Source organism: Phalacrocorax aristotelis, chromosome 3 (genome assembly GCF_949628215.1).
Source record: "Phalacrocorax aristotelis chromosome 3, bGulAri2.1, whole genome shotgun sequence".
Classification (NCBI taxonomy): Eukaryota; Metazoa; Chordata; class Aves; order Suliformes; family Phalacrocoracidae; genus Phalacrocorax; species Phalacrocorax aristotelis.
The window spans coordinates 79,229,374-79,253,426 of NC_134278.1; the positions used below are offsets into that span (position 1 = coordinate 79,229,374).

General features: G+C 38.3%; 1 protein-coding gene across 13 annotated transcripts in view; it reads right to left on the minus strand.

Moving 5' to 3' along the window:
- Window positions 1-23,785, minus strand: part of CCDC88A (coiled-coil domain containing 88A) — a 76,343-nt gene extending 52,558 nt beyond the window's left edge. For 12 of the 13 annotated variants that reach the window (XM_075088127.1, XM_075088128.1, XM_075088126.1 and 9 more), the window contains exons 1-5: window positions 23,631-23,785; window positions 22,645-23,014; window positions 22,424-22,524; window positions 4,756-4,864; window positions 393-462 (exon numbers count right to left, since the gene is read on the minus strand). In XM_075088127.1, coding sequence (XP_074944228.1) covers window positions 393-462; window positions 4,756-4,864; window positions 22,424-22,524; window positions 22,645-22,707 — 343 coding nt within the window. In that variant the 5' untranslated portion in view covers window positions 22,708-23,014; window positions 23,631-23,785. Of the gene's footprint in view, window positions 1-392; window positions 463-4,755; window positions 4,865-22,423; window positions 22,525-22,644; window positions 23,015-23,605 lie in introns of all 13 variants that reach the window. The other variant, XM_075088116.1, reaches the window with a different exon arrangement.
- Between the last annotated feature and the right edge of the window lie 268 nt (window positions 23,786-24,053).

Below are 24,053 nucleotides of genomic sequence, written 5' to 3' on the forward strand. Positions count from 1 at the left end.
AGGTAGATCCAAATTGCTTAAACTGCCAATTTTCGCAGGGGTGTCTTAGGTAAAGAAAGTTGAAAGTCTAGTAGCTGGGAATACATGGGAATACATGAAACTTATACTTCGCCATATCAGTGGCTCATTGGTTACCGGGAAATGCACTTTGCTTCAGTAGAAATCCTAACGACATCCAGCACTGAGGCTGGGACAGAACACATTTTGTGAAGTGTGGACCTTTGGCGTGAACAAAGAAAATGTTACTCATCATTATTAAACCACTTATTTACTAAAACTCTTTACACAATCTGCTGTTGAAAGGCTCAATCCTGTATGAATTTTCTTTCCAGTGAAGTAATACAACTTATTACATCAATATAAGTTTTCATCTTAGTGAAAAATAAACTTACCAGAAAAAGGATTTTTTCCAATTATTAACACATTTGGCAAAGACATCATGATCAACTGCTGCAAACTGTCCTATAAAGGTTAATTGAAATATTATTTAAATCATATGTATTGAACAAAAGAAAGCATCAAACACTAATCAGCACTACAGAGAAATTAGTATTACATAAGTAGTTTAAAATTTTTCGGGTCTTAATACATATACGTTCAATACTTAATTATTTAGACCTGAATTAAAAAACACAAGTATGAATTACTTCTACAAATGCCTACTTTTAATAGTTTGCAAGATCACCTCAACATAGTAAAATCCTCTTGTGGCAATGAGCTAGCTTGTGGATCTTAAGCCAACTAGATCCTGTGTCCCAGAATGTAGCAGAACTCCTTTCAATTATTAGTGTTGATGCTTCTCTGCCTAGCTTATTGATAGATGTTTATTTTAGTTGCTCTAAGTTGCATTTATACTACAAAAGATCAATTTCCTCTACTTCACATCCATAGTCTGGGTGGCCTCACCAAAACACAGATGTGAAAAATCACAGGTTTTTTGCTGCAGTTACACTGGAACAATCCTGAATATAAAGGTACAAAATCCTATTTGCATGATCAGGCAGAGTTTTAGTTAGGTTAAGTCCCACACACTCAAGCAGCAGCTTTGCCTATCTATTCTATAGATTGTATCAATGGATAGCTTCTACCAGCCAGTAATGGCTGTAATCAGGTCAAATCCCCAGTCTAGACAGAGCCTAATTCTTCTGAAGCAGAATAGTCTTCCTCCTGTCCCCCAATGTTTATTCACAGCAGATGCCATCCTATTGGAAGCTCTGGAGTCACGCTTTTTGTTTTTCCACAGTGACAGATTCATTAATACATAAAATGTTCATACTCAAAAGCAACATATCCCAGAACTATCACTGCTTTACATCTAAAAAGGCACATATTAGGTGTCACATTGTAAGCTAAAACGTCAACTAATTTTACGTCAAATTTGAAAAATGCCAATTTTACTTGAAAAACACCGTGGAAATTATTACCTATAGCTGTACTTGACAGTTCTCACCAGTTAATATAGGACCTAAAAAATTGTATCTGAGCTGATTATGAATACTAGACAGAAAAATATGTACTCTCACTGCACATGCCTAAGACAAATTATAAGGAGAAAGAATATAGCTTTGACCTACTCAAATATCATTAATTTCAACTAACCAACTCTTGTACTTCTGAGATCTTGATAAAGACAATTTTCAAATAATAAAAAAAACTATGAATTGCACCACAGGAAGTTTTAAATAAATAAAAAACCAGATACAATTATCATTAATTCAATGAGTATTTATAGCTACTACAAAATAAAATCACATCCTGCAAAAATATCAGGGCTTGGTGGCTTTTTTGTTGGGTTTTTTGGGGGGGGGGTTGTTTGCGTGGGGTTTTTTGTGTGTGGGTGGGATTTGTTTGGTTTTAGTGGGTTTGGGTTTTTTTTGTTGTTGTGGTTGTTTGTTTTGTGGTTTGGTTTTTTTTTTTTGTAATTGCTCAAATAATTCCACGATGCTATTATAAAGCTTTTCTTTACTGTGAAGCAGAGTACAAGCAGCAGTTACCAAGAAATATGTCCTCTATGGACTAGTGACAGTATCACCTCTTTTCTTATAACACCTCTATCGTGCTCCAAAGACGTCTACCACCTTTTGTGTCACATGGTGTGAACTTCATCAGTAAGCTTGGTGCAACTGCTCTCAATCTGTGTTTACTTTTGAAATGACTGCTTCTACTAAAAATCTGACATTGGAACTCGTGTGTCCCAAAATTCATGTGTTTCTTTTAGCTGTAGTTTAACCTGAAAAAATAGACTAAGCCTATTTACAAAATTCTGCCTTGCTTGTACAGACTTTTAGAGTTTATTCGTATTTATTTCATTAAAGACTCACATATCATCGGTCAAATGAGGCTGACAGGGCACCCACTGGAGTCATGGAAGCTCACTGTATTAAGCCTCCCAAGCCCAACAAATCTTATAGGGGGATGAGTTCTCCTGAATCAGCTGCTGAGAACAATTCCACACTCTTACACTGCCAGGAAATGGATAGGCTCAAAAGACTGGTTTGGTACCTAGTAAGAGTTTGGTGATACTCAAAAGGAGTAAAGCAGCTTCACTGGAAAAATGAGATGCAATTTTAATTACAGAGAAGCACAACGATGACTCAGGAACCAGAAAACGTGTATAAGCTAACATAACATTTTAATTTTAAATGTTACAGTCTATCAGTGCAGTTTTTTTGACAACATATACAACACTGATGCAATTATTTGCTAAACTGAAAGTTTTCCACAGACATTATAAAAGCACATGGAATAAACTAGCATGGACAAGCTCACAACAGAGTTCTAAAAGTTAGGATAACGTAATGCTAAAAATTAAAAATCCTCGTATCCATCTTATTCCTACTGTAATATTCCAGACATTAATCAATCTCGTACCTCAATACAGTGATTATTTTCCATGTTCCATTATCTTCAGATCTCAGGCATCCTGTACAGAACATATACCAAGCACGATGCCTGTATAGACAGCTGGGCCTGAAGCGCTCAGGTGTGAGCCCTCGTTCCTACGCCAGGCATACCCCAGGCTATGAGGGGCCTCTCAGATTGATTCCAAGGCATCCGTCAAGCACTAGCTTTTCTGCCTTGGGTGATTTCACAGGTGACAGGAACTAAACTGACCACTTTTTGAAAATTAGTTTACATGCTACCTTGCTAACCCATGCATGCGCTGTGGGAAAACTCCAGCTGCCAGGCTGCACTAAGTTTAAGAGGAAACAAAGACTACAGTCCATCCTTTAACACTTGTCTCCAACCCCAATCAACTAACACAGTGCATAAAGCGCCCTGCATGCATGTGAGCATAGCTGAGTGAACACCAACACTTGAAAAAAGCAATTTTAAATTCAAACAAGTGTTCCAGTTTGGCGACTAAATGCCTTTACTCTTACTAAAATGCCAGACTTGTAATGTTTATAAGTTTTCTCACTTGCACTATCTGAAGAGGCTGGCATCTCACAAGACTAGAAGCCTGAGAGACTGGGGGGAAAAAGTTCTCTATAGCTTACACTTACACAGGACAAACTTGAACCATGAAAGGCATGGTGACTGATTTTAAAGTTTATTGAAGAATATTTTTAAAAAGATGTAGTAAATTATTTCTAACACAAAGGTTTGACGCAACAATCATTATCCTGAACCATTCAAAGGTAAGCTACCTGCACGCAAGTAATTCTGCCTGATGCTGTACAGCCAAAGCAGCACAGGGAATGCTTTGTATTCAAATAAAGATAATCCTGTCAGTATTTGTGCCTTCTGTTGCACCAGTTGTGAAACACTAATGCCTGGTCGAAAACGACCACCATCAGGAAATGGAAAAGCATATGGGTCTTAGCAGGTATCACTTATACTCACAGGTAGTGGCTGCTAAATAAAGAATGATGGGAAGTCTGCGTATGCACAAAGTGCTAGACAGAAAGATGCACAGTGTTTAACCACTGCAGTAAGCGACAGCTGGGAATTTTCACTGCACTTGGAAGTTTTTGAGAACATACACTATGTGTGCACACATGAGGAAAAGCATACAACAGTACAGGCTCTGTCATGATGCACTCACTGTAAGAGGGCGATCAAAGGAGATTTTCTCCCAGATCTGGACTCTCCTGGCAGAAAGGTGCAGGGAATTGTGGAAGGGCACTACAAGACGCACTATAAGGGACTCTGGTGATATCTGCAGTGTCCTACTATAGTGTGTCCATGCGTACACCACTCTACCCAGGCTCTGCATCTAGCAGGCATAGTACCAGCACTTACCTATCACACAAAACACAAAATTAAATGGCTATTTTACAGCTCTAAATTAGATAACCACTGCATTTACTGTGAAATCCCATTTGAATGTTACTACCTCACTGATTTTTTCTTCCTGAAAAAAAAAATCAAACTAATTCTAAACCCAATAAATTTTATCACATTTTTTCTTACGAAGATTCTGTTGATAAAGGTAAGTGCATATTTGATAATTTCTCACAGGCACAAAACTCACCTCAATTCAGATAATACCAACCAATAGTGCTTAATGTACTATATGAGCAAAGATGCAGAATATCTATTATATAAACATATCATTCACATACACATTTCCAGACTACTACTATACCTGTAATTTGTGATGAAAAATTTGACCAGATTTCCAAATAAACCAACAGCCATCCATACAATATCTCAAAGTATTAATCTTATTGTTCCCCTTAAAGGCAAAACTATAAAAGAATACTTAGAAACAATTCTAGGCAAAACATGATACAAAAACCAATTACTGACCTGATAATAAGTTTTTATTTGTTTCACCAAAATAGACAAATTTTGAATCCTTAATGACGCATCATTGTTTACTTTTTTGTTTATCCTCTGACTAGCAGACTTGGGATTACTAAAAAAAAAAAAGAAAAAGAAGAAATTAAACACACTGATCATTAATCTTTAAAGCTCTCTGTATAACAAATTACATAGTTAATGTACCAGCGTAAAAGCTTCTTGTCTTGGTTACCATGTCTTTTTTTGCCCCTCTACCAGTAAATAAGCAGTTGTGGAAATGACTGCCAAAGGCAGAAAAAAAATAACGAATCATCTATCTCTGATCCAGCTAGTCAGATTAGCACCCTTTTTGGCTATTAATGCAGCATGTAACTGGGAGCACCCATCACAATTACCAAAGGATGAATAGAAGAAGAAAGTTTGCATGGCTCTGCACTTCACTACCAGCAGCCCCATCCCTGAAGCGATACAGAACACAGGACACAGCCATAATGTAAATATTCCAGCACACACTGCAGACATCAGGAATCATTCTTGCTGATGCAGACTATTTCGAATAACAGAATTCAGACTAGCTACATTAATGAATGTCTATACACTGAAAAACTATATGATGCTATTTTACATTCTGGTTTTGTGTCTCATGATAGTAAGTTGTCACTTTTAGAACAATGAAGAATATGGAATATATCACGCTAACACGCACTAAATTACTTTAGATTTATTTACAGATGATTGAAATCTGTTAACACCACGATTATTAACTGGAGTTTGTGTCATGTAGTCTCATATTACCAGTTTTTTTTCTGGTTTATCTTGGCTTCAGAAAGGAAATCAATCCCTTTGTCCTCCGAAAAGTAGAAAGGATCTGAGACAACACAGATGAGTCACTGTTTTTCAATACCTCGTAACACACCAAGTTATTAACCACATACAAGACAGCATGACAACCACTCATTGTGATTTTTAAAGGGAAACAATGCAGAACCAAGGCAACTCCCCCACAACACCCTGTAAAAGGCTTACGGAATTCATGAGAGATGGCCAATGTGAAGTTTCTTAACTTTTACAAAGATACTTGATACAGTTGCACAACACAACTTTTTATATTTAATGATATTGTATTGTTTAATGATATTATTGTCAGATAAATGTGCAGCTGGATGGAATACTGCACTCAGACAAGAAACTACCAACTTCTCATTGTCAAACTGGAGGTCCCTGCAAGGGTGTGTGCCTGCTGGGTTTGGTTTTAGTCAACATTGTCATTAATTATTTAGACAATGGAATACAAATATACTTACCAGAACTGCCATTGGCAAAAATTGGGAGAAACAGAAAAAAATAATCTTCAAAGAACACTGACAATTGAGAATGATCCTGATTAAGTGCAAAAGTGGTGTGACAACAGTATAACGGAATTCAGTAACATGTACAGGCAAAGGATTACCTTCAAGGAATCAAATGCAGAAAGAGTAACTTGCCGTAATACTGAACTGACCTGAATATTGTAGTGGACACAACCAAATACTGAGGGGAAAAAAAGAAATACCATTGCCAAAACCCCCCTAATTCTTCCATTTTTAGTGCAAGTGTTGTCTAAAAGAGAGGTAGTTATTCTGTGCATGGTAGAGATGATGCTTCCATTACTAGATTCACACTTCAGGGAGGGTCTGTATGTATACCTTTTCCACAGATGAACCACCTGGGTTCTAAGCAGCATGCAAAGCCTCATCACAGGCCCTCCCTCAATTACTTGGGCATTCTGTATTGCCAGGTGCCACAGAGCTACATCTGCACCCAGAGAATAGGAACTGCCTATCAAAAAGCATAACCATCACGCAGCATATTCATTCCTGCAGAGTTCTTTAGAAGGAGACTGAATGGAGCAGGTTACAGGTCAGCAGGACCTTAGCAGCACACCTAGGACTCGCAACCTGAAAGCCAGATGCCACTGACGGGCATCAGATGCATCAGGATGCACTGACTGTGCAGATGACACCAGAAGAATAGGCATCATACAGAACAGATAGATATATTTTATCTAAAGGAACTACATGCAAGCAGTCTATAAGATCATTGACATACATCCAATTTGCACATTTCTACACAAATACTCCAACTGTAATGTGTAAGTTTAAACAACCAACACCTCCCAAATGAGCTATTCCCTCTACTCCACCAAACATAGTAATATCATGAGCTACTTTCATGCAATTTATCACTTTGGTAGTTTCACTGATCTTTGTATGAGTGTTACTATAAATGAAAAATATGTAAATTTTGTCTAAGTTACCTAAACAAACTTATCTGTCTTTTACAGCTTTCCTTGATTTTAGCACATTAAAATTTTTTAAAGATGTATTTATGTCTTTTCTTCAGTTTATTGCTATCAGAATCTCCTGGCTTGTAAGAATGAATAGAAATAACATAGAAAAAAAACATTGCTGGGAAAGGAAGTCAGTTCATATATAAAATGCATCTCCAACACAGTCTTTTTTAAAAGAAAAGCAGGAAACATAGCATCTTTTTTCTCATATACATGAACACAAACCTAGGAAAATTAGAATACAGATTCTTACGGAGTAATTGCCTCATTCCTAAATGCTCATCACTATGTTCCTAAAAATACTATCAACAATTAAAGTACATTTTAGAATATATTCACCAAAACCATGTGACTAAGATGTCACCTTGCTTTTATCAATTCAGCCAACCTGTAGCTGCAAAAGGAACTAAACAGGCTAAAAATGATTATGCTCTGCAGATGTGCAGAACTGAACTCCTTTCCAAACAGAATTCATTCAACTTTGTTAAAATCAGAAGAGAAAATCCAGGATAAATCCTGCTGACCTCATGGCATACAGAGATCAGCTGAAGTCTCCTATTTCTACATTCATATCTCGAAAAGGCCGATTTGGGCCCTTAATCTTCATCTTTAATCTTAATGACTATCGGATTATCTCCAGGCTTTTTCATCATCTTCAGCAGCATTTCTACAGCCATACATTTTAGATGACTCTCCCCCTTTAGAGCACTCAAAACAGAGGGCACTAGAGTTTCCTGGATATTGTAATAGCTCTTATTTTAGTATCAACACAAAATGAGTGTGCAACCACAAGAATTCAAAACACAAATGTCAGAAAAGCTCAGGCTTTATACTTTCTATTTTCAAAAGCTGTACTAGAAAATTCAGACAGATCTTGCAAGAACAAAACCTTTAACATTTGCATAGCACTATGTCTTCATAATGGTATGTAAAAATAAATCTTTACACACTTTTAAGACAAATTGTTACTATCCCAATACTACAAATTGGAAATTAACAGAGTAACAAATTCCCAAACAACAGCAGCAACAATCAGTGCCAAGGATATCTGTGTGGAGGAGGAGGGGGGAAAAAAAACAAACCAAAACACAAACACCACACCACAAAAACATTTAGAGCCCAAGATTCCTTAGGACACGAATTCTTAGTTCCACACCTTTGTCACCACTGCCATCTTCATGGTTTGCAGGACAATACTTCCCTACTGGGACTGGCACACACCAAGATACAGCACGTGAGCTTTGTGTTTGATTTGACAATATGAAAATAATTTTTTTAAATCAGAAGATCAGGAATTGTAGGGTATCATTATACTCATACCTGGACTTTGCTCCTGAATACCAGCATTTCTCCTCATAGTACAAAAAAAATAACTTGCATCTCTCAAAAAATGCATTAACAGATACTAATGGAATCTGAGCACTTGCAGAACACTTTAGCAGACGCTCACCAACAGAGTACTACAGCAAATCATTCTTATGTTTCATCTTCTCCATCTTAATCCTTAGAAATCCAACAGCGTATGGATCAACTCTACCAAATTGTGCATTAACAAAGATAACGAGAAATTCTGTGGTGTTAGCTTTGTGCCAAAGTTAATGTTGATGCATATCAAAGATTTTTTTAATCTTTCAACTACTGTTGAAAGTAAAATAACATTCCTTTATTTCCACCAATTCACCCAATGTATATCTCCCCCCGCATATAAATATAAATAATGTTGTGCATATCTTCATCTACCAAGACCAACTCGGTGGCTGACACAAATTCCTTACATTTTACGGAAATTCCAGGCTTCTTTTTTGATAAAAGTTAGATAGCGTTGGGTCAAAATAATTCATTCCTGTATCTTAAAACAGAAAGCATTTGACTTTGGGGGGGGGGGGGGGGGGGGGGCATGAATTGCAGTCAGTGGTTTACTGAGATGGTGAATTTTGATAGGAAAACTTGGGCCACAGATGTGCTCTGGAAGTGTATCTTTAACACTTGAAAAAACAGTCCAGTTATATAATTCTCTGCTAATGCAGACTATCAATTAAAATCAGAATGTCAGGCTCAGGACAACCTGGTGTACAGAATAAACTTACTGTAATAATCTTAAGTTTTCCCAAAAGATTATGGCAACAGGCCCAACCCAAAACCCAAAGCTCCCTTAACATTTTTCAGCAGAACTTTAGATTACAGTAACAGGAAGTTTAACCCCTTGCTCTTGAGGATCAATAAAATTAAGTTACTACTAAGTATCAGTACTAACACTACAAATCTCTAAAAATCATTTTAATGTAATTAAACACGTAGTCTCAATAACTCACTATAGCTAGTAGGAAGTTTTATTTCTTTGACGTCACTTTTTTGTGAAGATTGTCATATTGGTTCATTACTCTTTAAACAAGGAAGATACGTTGTCTTTGACACTCTTAATCAATACATGTCAACAATGACTAGGATGACCTTCACTTCGAAAAAATTTGTTTCTAAGTTCTCCCAGAGTGAAAACCTGCTCTCAGTACCTTCCAGTGCAAACAGGACTTCACCTCTATACTACAGCAATTTCAATCTTTCTAACCACATTGTGTCATTAAATGATTATACTTTATAAACACAGAATAATAGGCTACCTACTAAAATGACCCAAATGTTGAAACATAAACATTTAAAATAGAGGCCACCTGGTAGAAGAATCCTTCAGTGTTTGTATTTACCAGCGCTCCCTAACCTGCAGTCACTCATTTCTAGCTTTCGGAGTATGTTTGAACTGTCAGTTGTAACTTGCAAGGTGTACTGAACATCAAAGAACATGCCTGACAGACCACTTCTTGCACCATGCACTGGTACCAAGAGAAATGCGATTAGGTCCTTCAGCAGGAGATTGATTATTTTAAAAAATAAACTCACCTTCACTCCCAATACTGACCACCAGGCCTCATTCTCTCAAAGCCTCCAACTTTAAAGCTCAGTAGCCTCCTTAATCCACAAAACATCATTTTAAATAATCTTCACTTAGCCAATATAGTCCCTCTTCTTAAATATTGATGTCTTAACTCCTTCCTCTCAACTAACATAACATGATGTTTGCTACACAGTTTCCATTATAAGTTGTATTGTATTTTGTCAGACTGGTCCAAGCCAGGAATAAAAATACTAATTTTCTTACCAAGCATTTGAAATAACTAATGAGAAAAACAAATTAAATATAATATCTAAGTATTTTTCATACAGAAAGATAAAATTCTAAACCTAAATCACCAAAATCTGTATTGCTTTCAAAAGCATGCATCTTTTAGTTGCAAAAAAAAGGTAAACTGATTTATTTACTACAGATTTTAATAAATTACTTGTATTCGTCTGTTGAATTGTTTAATCTTTATGACCAAGAAAAATTGTTTTTTATAATTACATTTTTAGTAACACTGAACGCTTCTGCTCGCTAGAATACATTTGGTCCGATACCACTGATAAACTAGTACATGCTGTTGGGAATACAAAAAGATGCAAATGAAATAATTTTGAGAAAATAATCAGTTCTACAATAGACCTTTGTAAAAGATAGCTTTAAAAAAAGTCTTTTTAAAAACGTAAGATTCTAGTGGCTACTGTGCTACTCACACTAGAAACATTTTTAAGGCAATACATGCTCCGAACTCTGAATTGCTCCTTTTATTAGGTGGAGATACTGAACTGCTTCAGTGGCAAATAGCCTAGTAAAATAGGGCAAATCTGTCTAGAAGTCAATAGGAAGCAGAGCAGTAAAAGATACCCTTAAGCAATTTAACATTTAAGAGCAACCTACTTATGACAAGATACATTAATTTCAATAGCAATAAAACCAGACAAGAGCATCTACCCCAATAATGCATTAGTTTGAAACTACTGATTACTGAAAGAACTTCAGTGATTTTGAAATACTACCACTGTCATGAATTACAGATTGAGGCTTCAGATAATCAGGGATTACGTGTCTTTAATTTTTCATTGACCAAAATGTATCAGAAATGGGAATGCGATAGCTTAATGGCTTCATGCTTAAATCTATGCAGACTGCAAAGCAGTTGTGTCCTCTCTTGCCATCTGTTCCTTGATGGTACTTAATGATTAAGTCTAGTATTATAATGCACACTAATGTTAAATATATTGTTGTTTGAATGTATTTGTTAAGTACAGTGAATTGCTGAAACAAGCACTTTGGAAAAAATACTACTCAAGTGTACATCTCAAAGGGTAATAAATATTGACCGTTACTTTGTGTTTTAGCTTACAGTAGCACAGCATTCACTTTTACACATAAGTGTTGCTTTATTAACAAAGTTATAAGTTTTGCAAAGTCCCTTTAATTGGAATATTGAGACTCACTCTTGCTCTCCACCAAATATTTAAATAATTACTGATATCAGAATTTTTTTATAGATTCCAAATAACAAAGCAGCATTTCCGTTATTTACTATTAGCAAGAAAATAAAAAACAGGTACAGAATGTATTTTACAAAGAAATTTAATACAGCAGGGTCCTTTTACTGTGAAAGTTAAAATAAAACCAGGGCCTTCACTGGAGAATAACTGATAATCTCTGATTTGCTTTTAAACATTTGAGGCAACACCAGACAAAGCAGTACACTGAGGCAATGAAGCTACCGGAAGCATGTCTGCATATGGGACAAAAGGAGCACCAGCCTTCACCAGTGTACTGTTGAATCAGTTTTAAAATCATCAGTGACAGTCAAAGGGTTGGCCTGCAGGAGTCACAGTATCAAAAAAAAAAAAGGGTATTCTTTGAGAAGGAAAGAAGATTCTGAAGTACAACATTGTCAGTAGCTGAACCTTGTGATCATGCACGTTCCAGAAATGTTGGTACAAGATGGCACACTTCAAACGCCTCCTGCATCTATCAGTATGATCAATTTTTGCTGCCAAAAAGTATTTCCATGCTAAATCTATCAAAAAAAGATACAGAAAAAATCTTAACTCCTTTTCTATACCTCTGGCACATATTCATCCCCATTTCTGCATTGATAGAAATGGATGACTTCCCTAAAGAATAATTCATGAGACAGACTGTCCACTGTTGAAGTGTGCAGAGAACTAACTCGGCACATTCTTATCTGAAAAACAGATGGCCATAAAATCCTTCAACCTCTTGAAGAGCACCACGCAAAACATGCAAGCCCTAAGGCTGCAATGTATTGATGATATCGAACGATGTGATGGCCCAGTGATATTACACAATGCACACATGACTATTACAGCTGGAGAGCCGCAGTCTGGCTTGCTGAAGACACAAGGGATGTACACTCTGGAGTTCCTCAAGCGTTCACTTTCGATTCCTGCTTAGGCATTTTATCTTTGAGTGCTTATGTAGGAGCCAGTAAAAGGATGCTCTAATCCTAACTTGCAATAAGCAAACAAATTGCGTGATTTATACTAACTGCTCTTCCTTGCCTTTTTAGCAGGCACTTACAACAATCTCCCTCTTACTTGTAAAACCTTTGAGGCAATACTGTCTGAGCAGCAATCAACATACACTTAAAATGTTCAGGTAGTTCTGCAGACATCTGCTCAAACATCTAAAGATGATATTACAAATGCTGAGATAGCCTTCACCACAAAGCAAGGTGTGTATTAATATCCCAATTTAAGGACACTTTCCAAACTCTGCACTTGGCAAAGATTGACTTTATATGCCAAAATTTCAAAAGTTCTATCAAAGTTTTTTTGCTTCATGCTAATGTGAGCTTTAGAAGCAGGTCTAACGTCATAAGCCTTCTGGACCTTGCACAAAACCCCGTTTTACTGGGATTATGTCCAACATCACAAGCTATTAGGAGGCTGAAGCCCTGTGCCTATTTAAAAAAAAAAAAACAACACACATAACCAAGTGGCCTCCAACAAATCGACTGGCTGGTGGGGATCACAGGGAACACTGCCAACAATATATGAGTAGATACCGAGCATATGCAGCCTTTCTACTCCCTGCCTTAGCTCTACAGCATCTTACCAGGCTGAACTACTCACAGGGTAGCTGCGCAGTGCCTAAGCTCTCTTGTTGGCACACACAGCAGAGGAACTGCCTAATTACTCGTGGTTGAAGCGTGCTAGAATAGCTGTATCTGAAGCAGTGCCACAAGCCTTTGTGCCAGGTAACCCTGTCTCTCCCTTCTCCACCAATATGAACCTGCTGCACCTCACAACCTCAGGGCCGCTCTGCTCAACTACACTACCGGGTAGTCCCACTGTAAGTGGTATTATTTGCATGAAGAGCATCCCCTCACATCTGTATGCTCGCAGGTTTACACGTGAGCGTGCATACAGCCAGACAAAAATCATAGTATGTTCAAGAAGTCTGGTGACTGATCTTTAATTTCTCCCTTCCAGGGTTTTAATAAACCAGAGACCAGAACAACCTAGATTTCTTTTGTCCTTTCTCTTTTCCTTAGTAGTAATAAGGAAGATGCAGGCAGATAAGCAAAATGTAGGAGAAAATAAGAGAGGAAATAAAACAGTTACCCTGTCATTTACTAAGCATACACTTCTATCCCTGAATTAACACCTCCTAAAAGTCCGTAACTCCCAAGCTTACAGAGCGACAGCTGTCTTTATCATCACACAGTAGGAAACAACTCTACTACTGTTGTTTGAACTTGACTATCAGATGTACTCTTTTCCTATCACACAAAAAGGTACTATGTTTAAAAAAAAAAAAGCTTTCTGCCAAAGACTGAAAATACCCAGGAGTTACCCGGGTGAGCTCCTCACAACAATCTGTGAGGACAGGGAGCATCCTCTGCTCCACAGCTAGCAAAATGTAAGCTGACTTCCACCAAATCAAAAAGTTTCACTGATGGAAAGGAAAATCTATAGGATTCAGAGCATCACAGAACTCTTAATATTGTCACGCAAAATAGACTCTCCTGCTTCTGAGTATTAAATAATTGAGAATACCTAGAAGAAACAAGTTGACAAACAAAACTTATTTTGAGCAAACATGAGAACCAGAAAGTCTGACAAACATACTTCACTACTTCAACACATCTAAACATCTTACAAGAGTCTTCTTGGTTTGGGTTTGTTGGTTTTTTTTTTTTTTTGAGGTTGTGTTTGATTTAGGGTTGTCTTTGGTTTTTAATTGCAAAAGGCCTAAGCAAATATTGTTTTAAAAGTTAGAATTAGACTACTGTAGTACTTGCACTATACCACTTTCCAAATTAAAATAAAACAAAAAGGCAGCAAGAGGATGCAAGAGCATACAGCTTACAACGGACACACAAGAAAGAATATGGACATACCCCAGAAACAAAGTACTGAGAATAATGGATACTGAAGTTTTGCTTTCTACTTTTAGCACCGTGTGTTATTTTCCCTCTCAGGGTCAAGATTTTTTACTTTCCAAACAAGTTCAACTTTTAAGATCTATTCGGTCCAATAATTAACAGCCTAACTGAAAAATATTCGATGTGGTGATTAACACCTCCCTGTAACTGACCAGGGTCAGAAAGCTGTGATCACAGACAGGAAGCTGCAACAGTACAGAGAATGAGACAAATGCAAACACAAGGCTCCTGGACGTAAAGGGATTGCCAAAGAAAACAAGCTACATTTCTTGTAAAAATTTTATCCCCGTGAGCAACTTCACTGCTTCAGCACACTAACTGAAATGTGCTACAAATTTGGCACACACGTGGATGCATGTACTATCCCCTACTGATTTAAATAGAGCAGTACATGAAGGACCTTGCCCCTGTTAACTACACAAAGCTACAAGATAAGCATATATAAAGGCCTGTAAAGAAGTGCATTCTTTTCATCTTCAAAGATTAATATTAATATCCTTGCTAAGATGCAAACCAGCACTTTGTACCTATGACATTTGTCGACATCCTATCATACATCAGCTTGTATCTGTATTATTTTTGTCTGCTGTACACAATAAATACACAGCAAGTATATTCCCAAGCTACCAGGAAATTACACCAGACATTTTTTGCTCAAGGGTTTATTTAAAAAAAAACAAAGATACCATACAAACAAAACCCAGAGCAAGTGTCTCCATACAGCTTAAAATAAGATAAAATTTTGTAATAAACCTAAGTGGACTCTACCTCCTATCACTATAGAGAAGGAAGGAAATTTTCAAGTGCATCTAAATGTGCAACACAGATTCAAAGATTCACTCAACAGTTGGGAATATAATACAAGCCACTTACAAGTTCATCCCTTACTATTTCCCAATCCAAAAATACAACTTAAGGTAATTTTTGCTTTTTCCTCAGAGTAGGCTCATGGGAAAGCACACCAACCGAGTCTGGGTCAAGCAGTAGTAGCCTTGCTTTGATTCATTGCCTTAACATCAATTAGTCCAATGAAACAAAGGGGGCGCATTTTGTAAATACTGCTTGATAACAACTGCTTAAGAGGCCATGCCTCTTTGGAGCATCTTAAGGCATAAATACAGGATTCTCTAAAGCAAAGCAAACAAACAAATGGAGACTCCCACAGAATTATTATCAAATAATCTCTGACCACTGAGGTTATGTGCTCTAACAAAGCAGCATTTTGAAAACACATCTTGATCTCTAAATAATTGCTACATAGGGAAAAGTGGTGCAGTATGAAAGATGAGGAAGGCAACAAATTGGTATTTAGTTTAGAAAAAAAGGAGGAGGAACCAAAAATAAGAGGAACATACAAAAGAACACAAAGCTAGAAAGTCCCTTCTTTAAAGAACAAATGAGGAAAAATCTAGAAGTAAGCTTCTCAAATTTAGCACAGGATTATGATGTCCTTGATTTGGCAACTAATTTGCCAGTTAACTAAACTAGTTTTTGAAAAAAAGATTAGAGCACAGCGATACCTTGCAAAGATTTGTGGTTTAGAGATCCCCAAACTAGCCATGAAAACTGAAGAAACACAGCATTGCGAGTGAAAGATGCAAGCTGATGAGCCCAGCTAAGATATTTTTAGCTAGCCTAAAACTTTGGAATTGATTGCTGCTATACTATCAAGAAATATGGCAACACTGTAGGGTGACTCAAGGCAACTCAGCCACTTGGACAAACCAACCTTTCTGGTACAAAAATTAGAGGAAAACAAGTTGTGTATTGCCTTTCCTTAAAACACAGGGAGCCAGGACCGTGGCAGCACAGAAGCAGAGGCAGGTGAAGAGCAAAGTCAGCCCTGCAAACAGAAATATTACAGCCAGCCATAACTGGAACTGGAAAGCTCACACAGCCTCAATGTTAGGTGCTGCTAAGGGCAAATGACACTTAGGTGATCCACTCAGCGATCACCCCTGAAGCGCACAGCACAGCCACTAGCACAAAACCGGGAGATGTCTTCCTCTGGGTCAAAGTTCCACTCGTGGCATTCCCCACGTGGTCCTGTGGCTTCAGCCAAAGCTGACTGCCTCGTGTAAGGGGAGCTGTATTCAGCAACACTGCAGTGCTCTGTGGCTCTGTCTCCTCCATCACCTCGCTCAGGCATCTCTGCCCTGTAGTCTTCAATGCAGTAGTATACATGAGTCTTGACATATACTTAACTGAGCTAAATTACAGAAGGAAACTGTTTGACAGTACACTCTTACCCACCTGACAATGAAACACCTAAAATATAAGCCTGGAAAGCTAGTACTAAGTTTAATTAATTACTTTTATAGCGAGCTTTGAAACAGCATGTAAATTGTGAGTGAAATGCAAAATACTCTGAAAATAAAACTGGAAAGCCATAGTGAATATATGTTGCCTCCTTGCCAGAACATTTTCAATGCTGAAATGGGTTCATTTGATTTTAGATCTTTCAACTAAGATTGCTATTTATGGAACCGGTAGAGAACTCAAATGATAACCTCTGTATCTTATTAAGAAACGTTTTTAACTGATCTTTTACTCCCTGGACCCAGCTACTAGCCTAGACTAAGGATGGGATAAGTAGTACACTACCAAAAGAACACAGAGTCAAAGATAGATACTAAAGATCACATGTGAAGAGGAGAACGAAGAAGTGGATGTATACATGCAGAGGAAGATTAAACTATTTACTTCTTAATCTTGAAAATACTGCAAGAAACAAGAGTGAACCTCAGAATAGTTTACTGCACGGAAATAAACCAGAGTAAACAGCATGAAGGAAAGTGGATGTCAACTGCGGAAAAGGGTACAAAAGCATAAAACATATAGTGAAACAGAAATATAAGCAAAGATCAAACACTAAGCATTCCATGTTCAACGCACATTTTCTTCCCTTCAGCTACCAAAGCACCTCAGAAGTGCAGGTATCAGCCTAAGTCTGCCTCATTTGCCCAGTTCAGAGCTCACTGCAGGCAGATATTCAAGTCTAAAATTAATCATAATTATGATATAAGAACTACCTTTTCCTTTTTCGTAATCAAAAGGTTTTAATTCCAACGATCTTGGCCACAGTGCACATTCTACTGAACTATTTATTGAAGAATTTGTTTATTTTGAAAAAAACTAAGTGTTATAAATTAATCTTTCCTGAAGAAAAACCTGGGCCCTACTGCTGCAGAACCACTTGTAAGAGCAACAACTTTCACCAACCACCAGAGTGACACCTACCCTACATCTGTGTAAGCCTGACAGAGCACGTCTGAAAAGCTCCATTCGCTTCAAGATCCATTCGCTTCAAGAAAGGGAGAAAGGCGCAGACTTCACAGTGTTTGACTTTTTTTCTAGAATACATGCTCATATTTTACTGCCAAACTCACCAATTTAATTTTCCACAAAACTTTTTTCCATTTCCCCACCCAGCCAGAACCTGGCTGAAGCTGCCTCTTGCTATTTGGTCTTCTTTGCAAGAAAGAGTTAATTGGATGGGAGCGCATGTTCCTGCACTCTTTTACAGAGCCAGGCAGCTGGCTCAAGCACTAGAGACGGAGTCCAGTTTTCAGGGAAAGATATAGGCAAGCCAGAAGTATGGGCTGGCAAGCTCAACTGTTTGGAAAAAAGCATACAACTAAAGACTAAGAGCTCAGAAATGGAGTCAATGAAGCAGTCGTCACATTCTAGGCACATACCACCAGACTGGCGGAAGGAAACGCTTAGCCAGTCTACCTGGAAAATTCTATGGGGGTGAAAAGCCTGCATGTGGATCCAGTTAGTAAAAAACAGTGGGAGAACAGCAAAAGGGAGAAAAACAGAAGCACAATAAGAAACTTCATCCTTTGAAGCAGTTTTCAGCATGTCTGGATGCAACAACTGATATGGATAGTATCGATTAACATATTCAATTAAGAAAAGTTATGAATAAAACACCGTGATGAAAGCAGACGGTTCTCCAAACTGTGGATTAAGTTAACTCAGTTTCAGAGTCTGGTTCTATACACTACTGATTCTGCATCCAATATTTGCCCAATAGTTCCTTTAAAACAGATCCATTTCCACAAATACAAAGCATAGTAAAATAAAACCCTTAAAACTAAATACAGTTTCAAGTCTTTGTTACTTGACCAAATATTAATGGTGGTGCTAAATATAATGCAAGTCCCAATCCTGTAATTACTTGGAGCTATCTATTTTTATTCAAAGAAACTAGTAAGACATGTCAATTTAGGAACCACATTTCATACTACAAGACCTTCAGCATCTCTTGCACAACCCTACTGGAATTCAATTAATGGACACCCAAGAACAAGACCTATCAGAAATGAAAATAAAAACCACTCAGAAAATCAGTGTTTCTGTAAGAATATCTTGATCTTTTTGGATCAGAAGAGTATGTAAACAGCACAATACTAAGATTAAAAAAAGAGGTATTAGTCAAGTTCTGGAAAAATATCTCTAGGACAACTAAGTATTATTTTACTGTAATGGCACCTAGATGTGCAAGAGGTGACTGATCCATTGAATTATACCATTCTATTTATTTTAGTAGTATACACAACATATTTCAAGTATATGAGTACTTCATAACGTTAGTATTATGATATAGAGGTAAAGATATGAAGTATTCTTGGTACGTTCCTCCACCTCCCTGCCACAGCAGAACACCACTGCAGTGATCTCTCGCATTCTGATTTATTTCCAAGAAGCATGACCCCTTTTTGTATCAAAGAACACAAAGATAAAGGCTCAGATTTAGAAAGACAGATGGGTTTCTAACTGACTGACCCCAGCAGACGGCAGGTAACCAAATACTTTTGAAGAACTGGACCCAAATTTAAACAGGAAATGAGAGACATTCTCTCAAGTTAGGAGCTAATATTGTAACACTGGAACTCTCCTAAATTAAAAATAAAATAATATTTTAAAAATAATAAAATTGGCCTGCAGCATCTCCAGCAGGGGAAGAGCTCTTCAGATGTAACTGGACCCTGCACGGAATCTGTGTAATTTTCACATGTACTAAAACAGCCAAAAAGGCAAAAGCAAAAGCCATACAAGGAATGTTATGAGTTATTCTCTTTCATGTAGGAGGTACTAATAAACCCAATGCTGATAAAACCCAACCATGTCGGTACCATTATCCTGCAACTATTCCAATGCTGACATCTCTTTTGCCTGTCTGAATCATTCCAATTGCTGAAAACAAATATGGGCTAGACAAGCTCAAGGAGAAACAAATGCCACACTGACAAACTCTCACTTGTAGCTGACGGCAGGCAGGATTAACTCTATTTTAACTGAACAAAACCCCTTCTCTAAGTAACAAAGCCACTTTTTTTGACTGTGTAACTGTTTACAAACCATGCCTAATCCAATATTAATACTTTTATGGTCGCAGCATTTGTTTTTTCAACATTTGGCAAATATAAATTAAGTATTAAATAATATATGAAGCAGCACCTCTAACAGCCTCCACTTGTTCATACTTTTAACACCCTTTGAAGCATCTCATGCTGCAATGACTTTCCAACCACAGGAACCGACCTACAACACCCCCACATCAAGCTGACACCAAAGTACTGACAGCCTTAGATAACTCAAAACGAGTGTAAATAGTAAGCACAACATAACAGAACTCAAGGAAAAAAAAATCATCTTCTAGTGGTGCTTCCTGCATATTTCTACAAACAGCACTCCTGGTGACTCCTGCAAGAACACCATTTCTCTACAGCTTCTAAGAGTGCCACAGCTCCTAACCACAGATCTCTACTTCTCACATGAAGTCAGTCATTGAGAACGTTAAAAGAAATAAAACATTCCAAAGAAAAATATTTTGCTTCTGAAGTCACATGACAATTTTTTCTGCCACATTTCCTCAACATATGGTAATTAAGACTGAAGGGGGGAAAAAGAGAAATACTAATAAAATGGAAATACTGAAAATAAGTAATATTGATGATTAGTTGGGGCTGCATCTTTTAAATATTTTTGCAAATGAAGATCCATGTTTAATAGGTGGATATGTAAAGTGAACAGGAATAAAAGCTAACACAGTTTCCACAGTGACTTCACCAGAGATAGACTCTGTCTGCAAAACATGAAACATTTTTTCTTCTTTCAATCCTGGCAAAAAACCCAAAACAAATAAAACCCCTCCAAAATAAGAATACAGTTCTGTAAACTTCAATTTCAATTCTAAGCAGTAATCAATCATAACACATTTCAGTCCCCAAAAAATGTATTTTAAATAAAATACAGCCTCCGGTGTAAAATAAATTTGTAAGATGAATTTTATCTGTACACCAGTCCTTTTACACATACCTCTATTTTAAAGCAGTTTTTAATTGTTCTGGCTACCGCACGAGTTTAAGTTTACATCTCCCATGTGTGGTTTTTTATACATACATACACAACTCCTCTAAAGTAAACCACAGTAATCACGGTATGGCATCAAAGATGCACATACAAAGTCAAAGCCAAATTCCACACACGGTGCCTTAAGTGTAAGAATGTTCCCTCTCTGCAGCTTTCCATTTCACATATATGTACTCCCACATCACGTATCAGATACGATTTTATATAGTTAGCATTCCAGAAACTTGCTGAGAAAGTTTAATTTCAACATTATATTCTTCAAAATCACCTTGTTCCAGTTCCAACACTAAATCTGCCTTCCAGCTGTCAAACATTTTTACCAAATAGAAGCTCCACATATTAAATGCATGGTCATAACTGACTAGCTACTTAATTTATACCTAGTCCAAGAAAAAAAATTGTAAAATACAGTATGCTTCGGTGGACATGTCACTTAAAATTCTTATTAAAATATGCCAGAAATATGCTCAAGATTTTTTTCAGTAAATTCAATTCCACTAAGTTTTCTGTGTTTCTCAGTATTACAGAAATAAATACTTGGAATTCACAGAAGTTGGTGACAAACAGTAGTTTCAAAAGGACGCAAATTCAACCTTAAACTCAGTAACATGTAGACCTTTTAACACAGATTAGTTATACAAGCTGAATACCAACACTAAAAACTTTTAAAGTACTAAATATGAGTAAAAACTAGAAACAGAGTAAAAGGATGCCCATCACTGAGCAGTGTTCCTGAGGAACAGCTGTCATCGCAAGCTGCTCACGTGCTGATGTATCTGTCCAGCCACCCATAAGCCTACATTTTTTCATACCTATACAAACAAAAGATTTATTTCTCTGTAAAGCTTAAAATATCAGTGGGGAAAAAAGAAAAGGTAGGGAGAAATTTTTCCCAGTGGTAACATTTTTGTGATTGTATTGCTAGACACTCGGCAAAAGTGTTACTCTAGCATTACAGTAGTGGGCAACCTTCCAGTCAAAACTATGATTAACAAAAAGTTGCTATTTAGAATTTTTTCTAACAATCAGAGTTTTCAATAAACAATTTATAAAACGTTTCTTCAGCGGTTCATAGCCAGAAAACATTCTATACTCAATTAAAATTTCAGCTTTGCTGCATAGCTGCTACGGGCTTTAATTTGGAATTGTAAAAAATAAAGCAGAAGGAGTTAAAGGATGGTCCATTCGCTCAGTAAACAACATTATGTGACTTGTGTATGATCCTTAAGTTGTAGGTCATGTGATCTAAGATACGTATTAAAAGCTTTTTCTTGTATGGGCAAATTTATTCAAAATATTGTTTATGAGCGTGACTTGAAATAGAATGAACCTTTACGCTTCTCAGTGGAAATCTGAGAAGCTATTTACAGTCATCCAATTTTCCAGTAAGTTCTGTATCTCATGATTCAGCCTGTATTACACTATACATCCTGCAAATACATCACATTGAAACTAAACTGTAGAGTATCTGCTACACTCTGAAGTCTCTTAACTGACCACGTGACTCCTTCAAGTATAAAAGAAAGAAATCTACCAGGGTCAATATGGAGGGGAAAAAGAGCTTTCATAAAAGAGCAAAACATGCAAGAGAAATAAAACAACAGAAAAAAATAAGCCCAAGGCACAACGTGCACACACTTACATTTGCAGCATGACTTCGTTCAGAAACACGCCATCCACTAGCGCCACATATTCTTCCAGATTGGTCCCATTTCCTCCAGCTAACGGTCCAAATGTCTTAACCTAAAACATAATCATCACCACCGTGACACTAACTCCACCTCATTGTCTGCCGCAAGGCATTTATCTTCGAACAATAAGCAAATAAATTAATAACGTGTGAGGAAAAAGATGAATGCTTACCCAGGTGACAAGAGGGCTAGACATGAACTGCTCCAAAAGGGGTGTGAATATTTCGTTCTCCATTTTACGAAAAAATGGTTAACATCAATATAGCTCCTCCGATGCAAAAAGACGAGAAGTCCTTCACTGCAGTAACTCTCTGAGATGCTCCGAGGATTTAGCTGGAGTAAGTGAACCCCATTTTTACCAAGCAATGCCACAGCAACAGAAGTCAGTGCGCTGGCAGTTGGGATTTATCTTCCTCTTTCAATAAAAATATGCATTTGAAAGTCCATCTATGCGTATTTCAGCCTTTCCATTGATGTCTCTCCCTTCCTACATACAAGGAAGGAAGGAAAGCAAAGAGGGAGGCTGCCTAGCTACTGCGATTCTGCATCAGACAAAAAAAAAAAACAAAAAAAGAAAGAAAAATCTGCTTCAGCAGCGGCAGCTCCTCAGAAAGGAAGGAGAAATTCCAGTAAAACTCTGCAAGCTCATCCTGCTCCTTTCCCACCCCCTCAAAGAAAAAAAAAAAAAAACAAAACCCAAAGGAGGGGAGGCGAAGGAGCGGGGCAGAGACCCCCACCCCCCTCACAGCTAAGCCCCCCAGGCTGCTTCTGCAGACAAGAGAACCCCTCTGCACCCCCACAACGGCGCAGGCAGCCCCCAGCAGGGATGGGAGGCTATTTTAAATCAGTTCCCTTTTCCAACCCCTTCCCTTTTCCACTGAACTACCACGCAGCACAGGGACAGGACCGGCACACGCCGCCGCCTCACCCCACAACCTCGCCCTTCCCCCGCGCTGGCCGTGCCGTGCCGTGCCGTCCCCTCCCCTCAGCCCCCTCCACCCCCCAGCTCCCGGCGCCCCGCGATCCTCTCCTCAACCCTAAAACCAGGGTCCAGCTGTTCGTCTGCCGCTCTGCCACCACCCCTCCGCTGCACCAGCTCCCCTTCCCACCCTCTTCTCCCAAATAACGGCCACCTCTCCTCAGCCAGCCCGGCCGTACCGCATCACTCCCTCCCTCCGTTCCCTCCCGCGCCGACGGGCGGTTCCAGCGTATGGATCCCTCCGCTTCGGTCTGTGTGCGGCACCCGGTTATCCCTCCGCCAGCCCAGGTCCCTTCCTCCCCGCCGCCCTCAGCCTCCGCTCGGGGATGGCGGCGCAGTGAGAAAGGGGCGGGGCCGGGAGAAAACCGCTGCAGGGCTGAGGTGGGAGGGGGCGGCCTCTGCCCCGCAGCAGCAGGAGGAAGAGGAGGAGGAGGAGCGGCGGGGTGCGGGAGGGAGATGCTCTTCGATTCCCCTTCGGGAAAAGAAGGTGCCCGTGAGGGAAAAAACTTCTTGTGGGGAGGGAAAAAAGGGCGGGGGGGGGGGAGCGGAAGGGGTGTCGCTAACGCCCTTGAAGAGAAAAATGGGGGATTGATGGCACCATG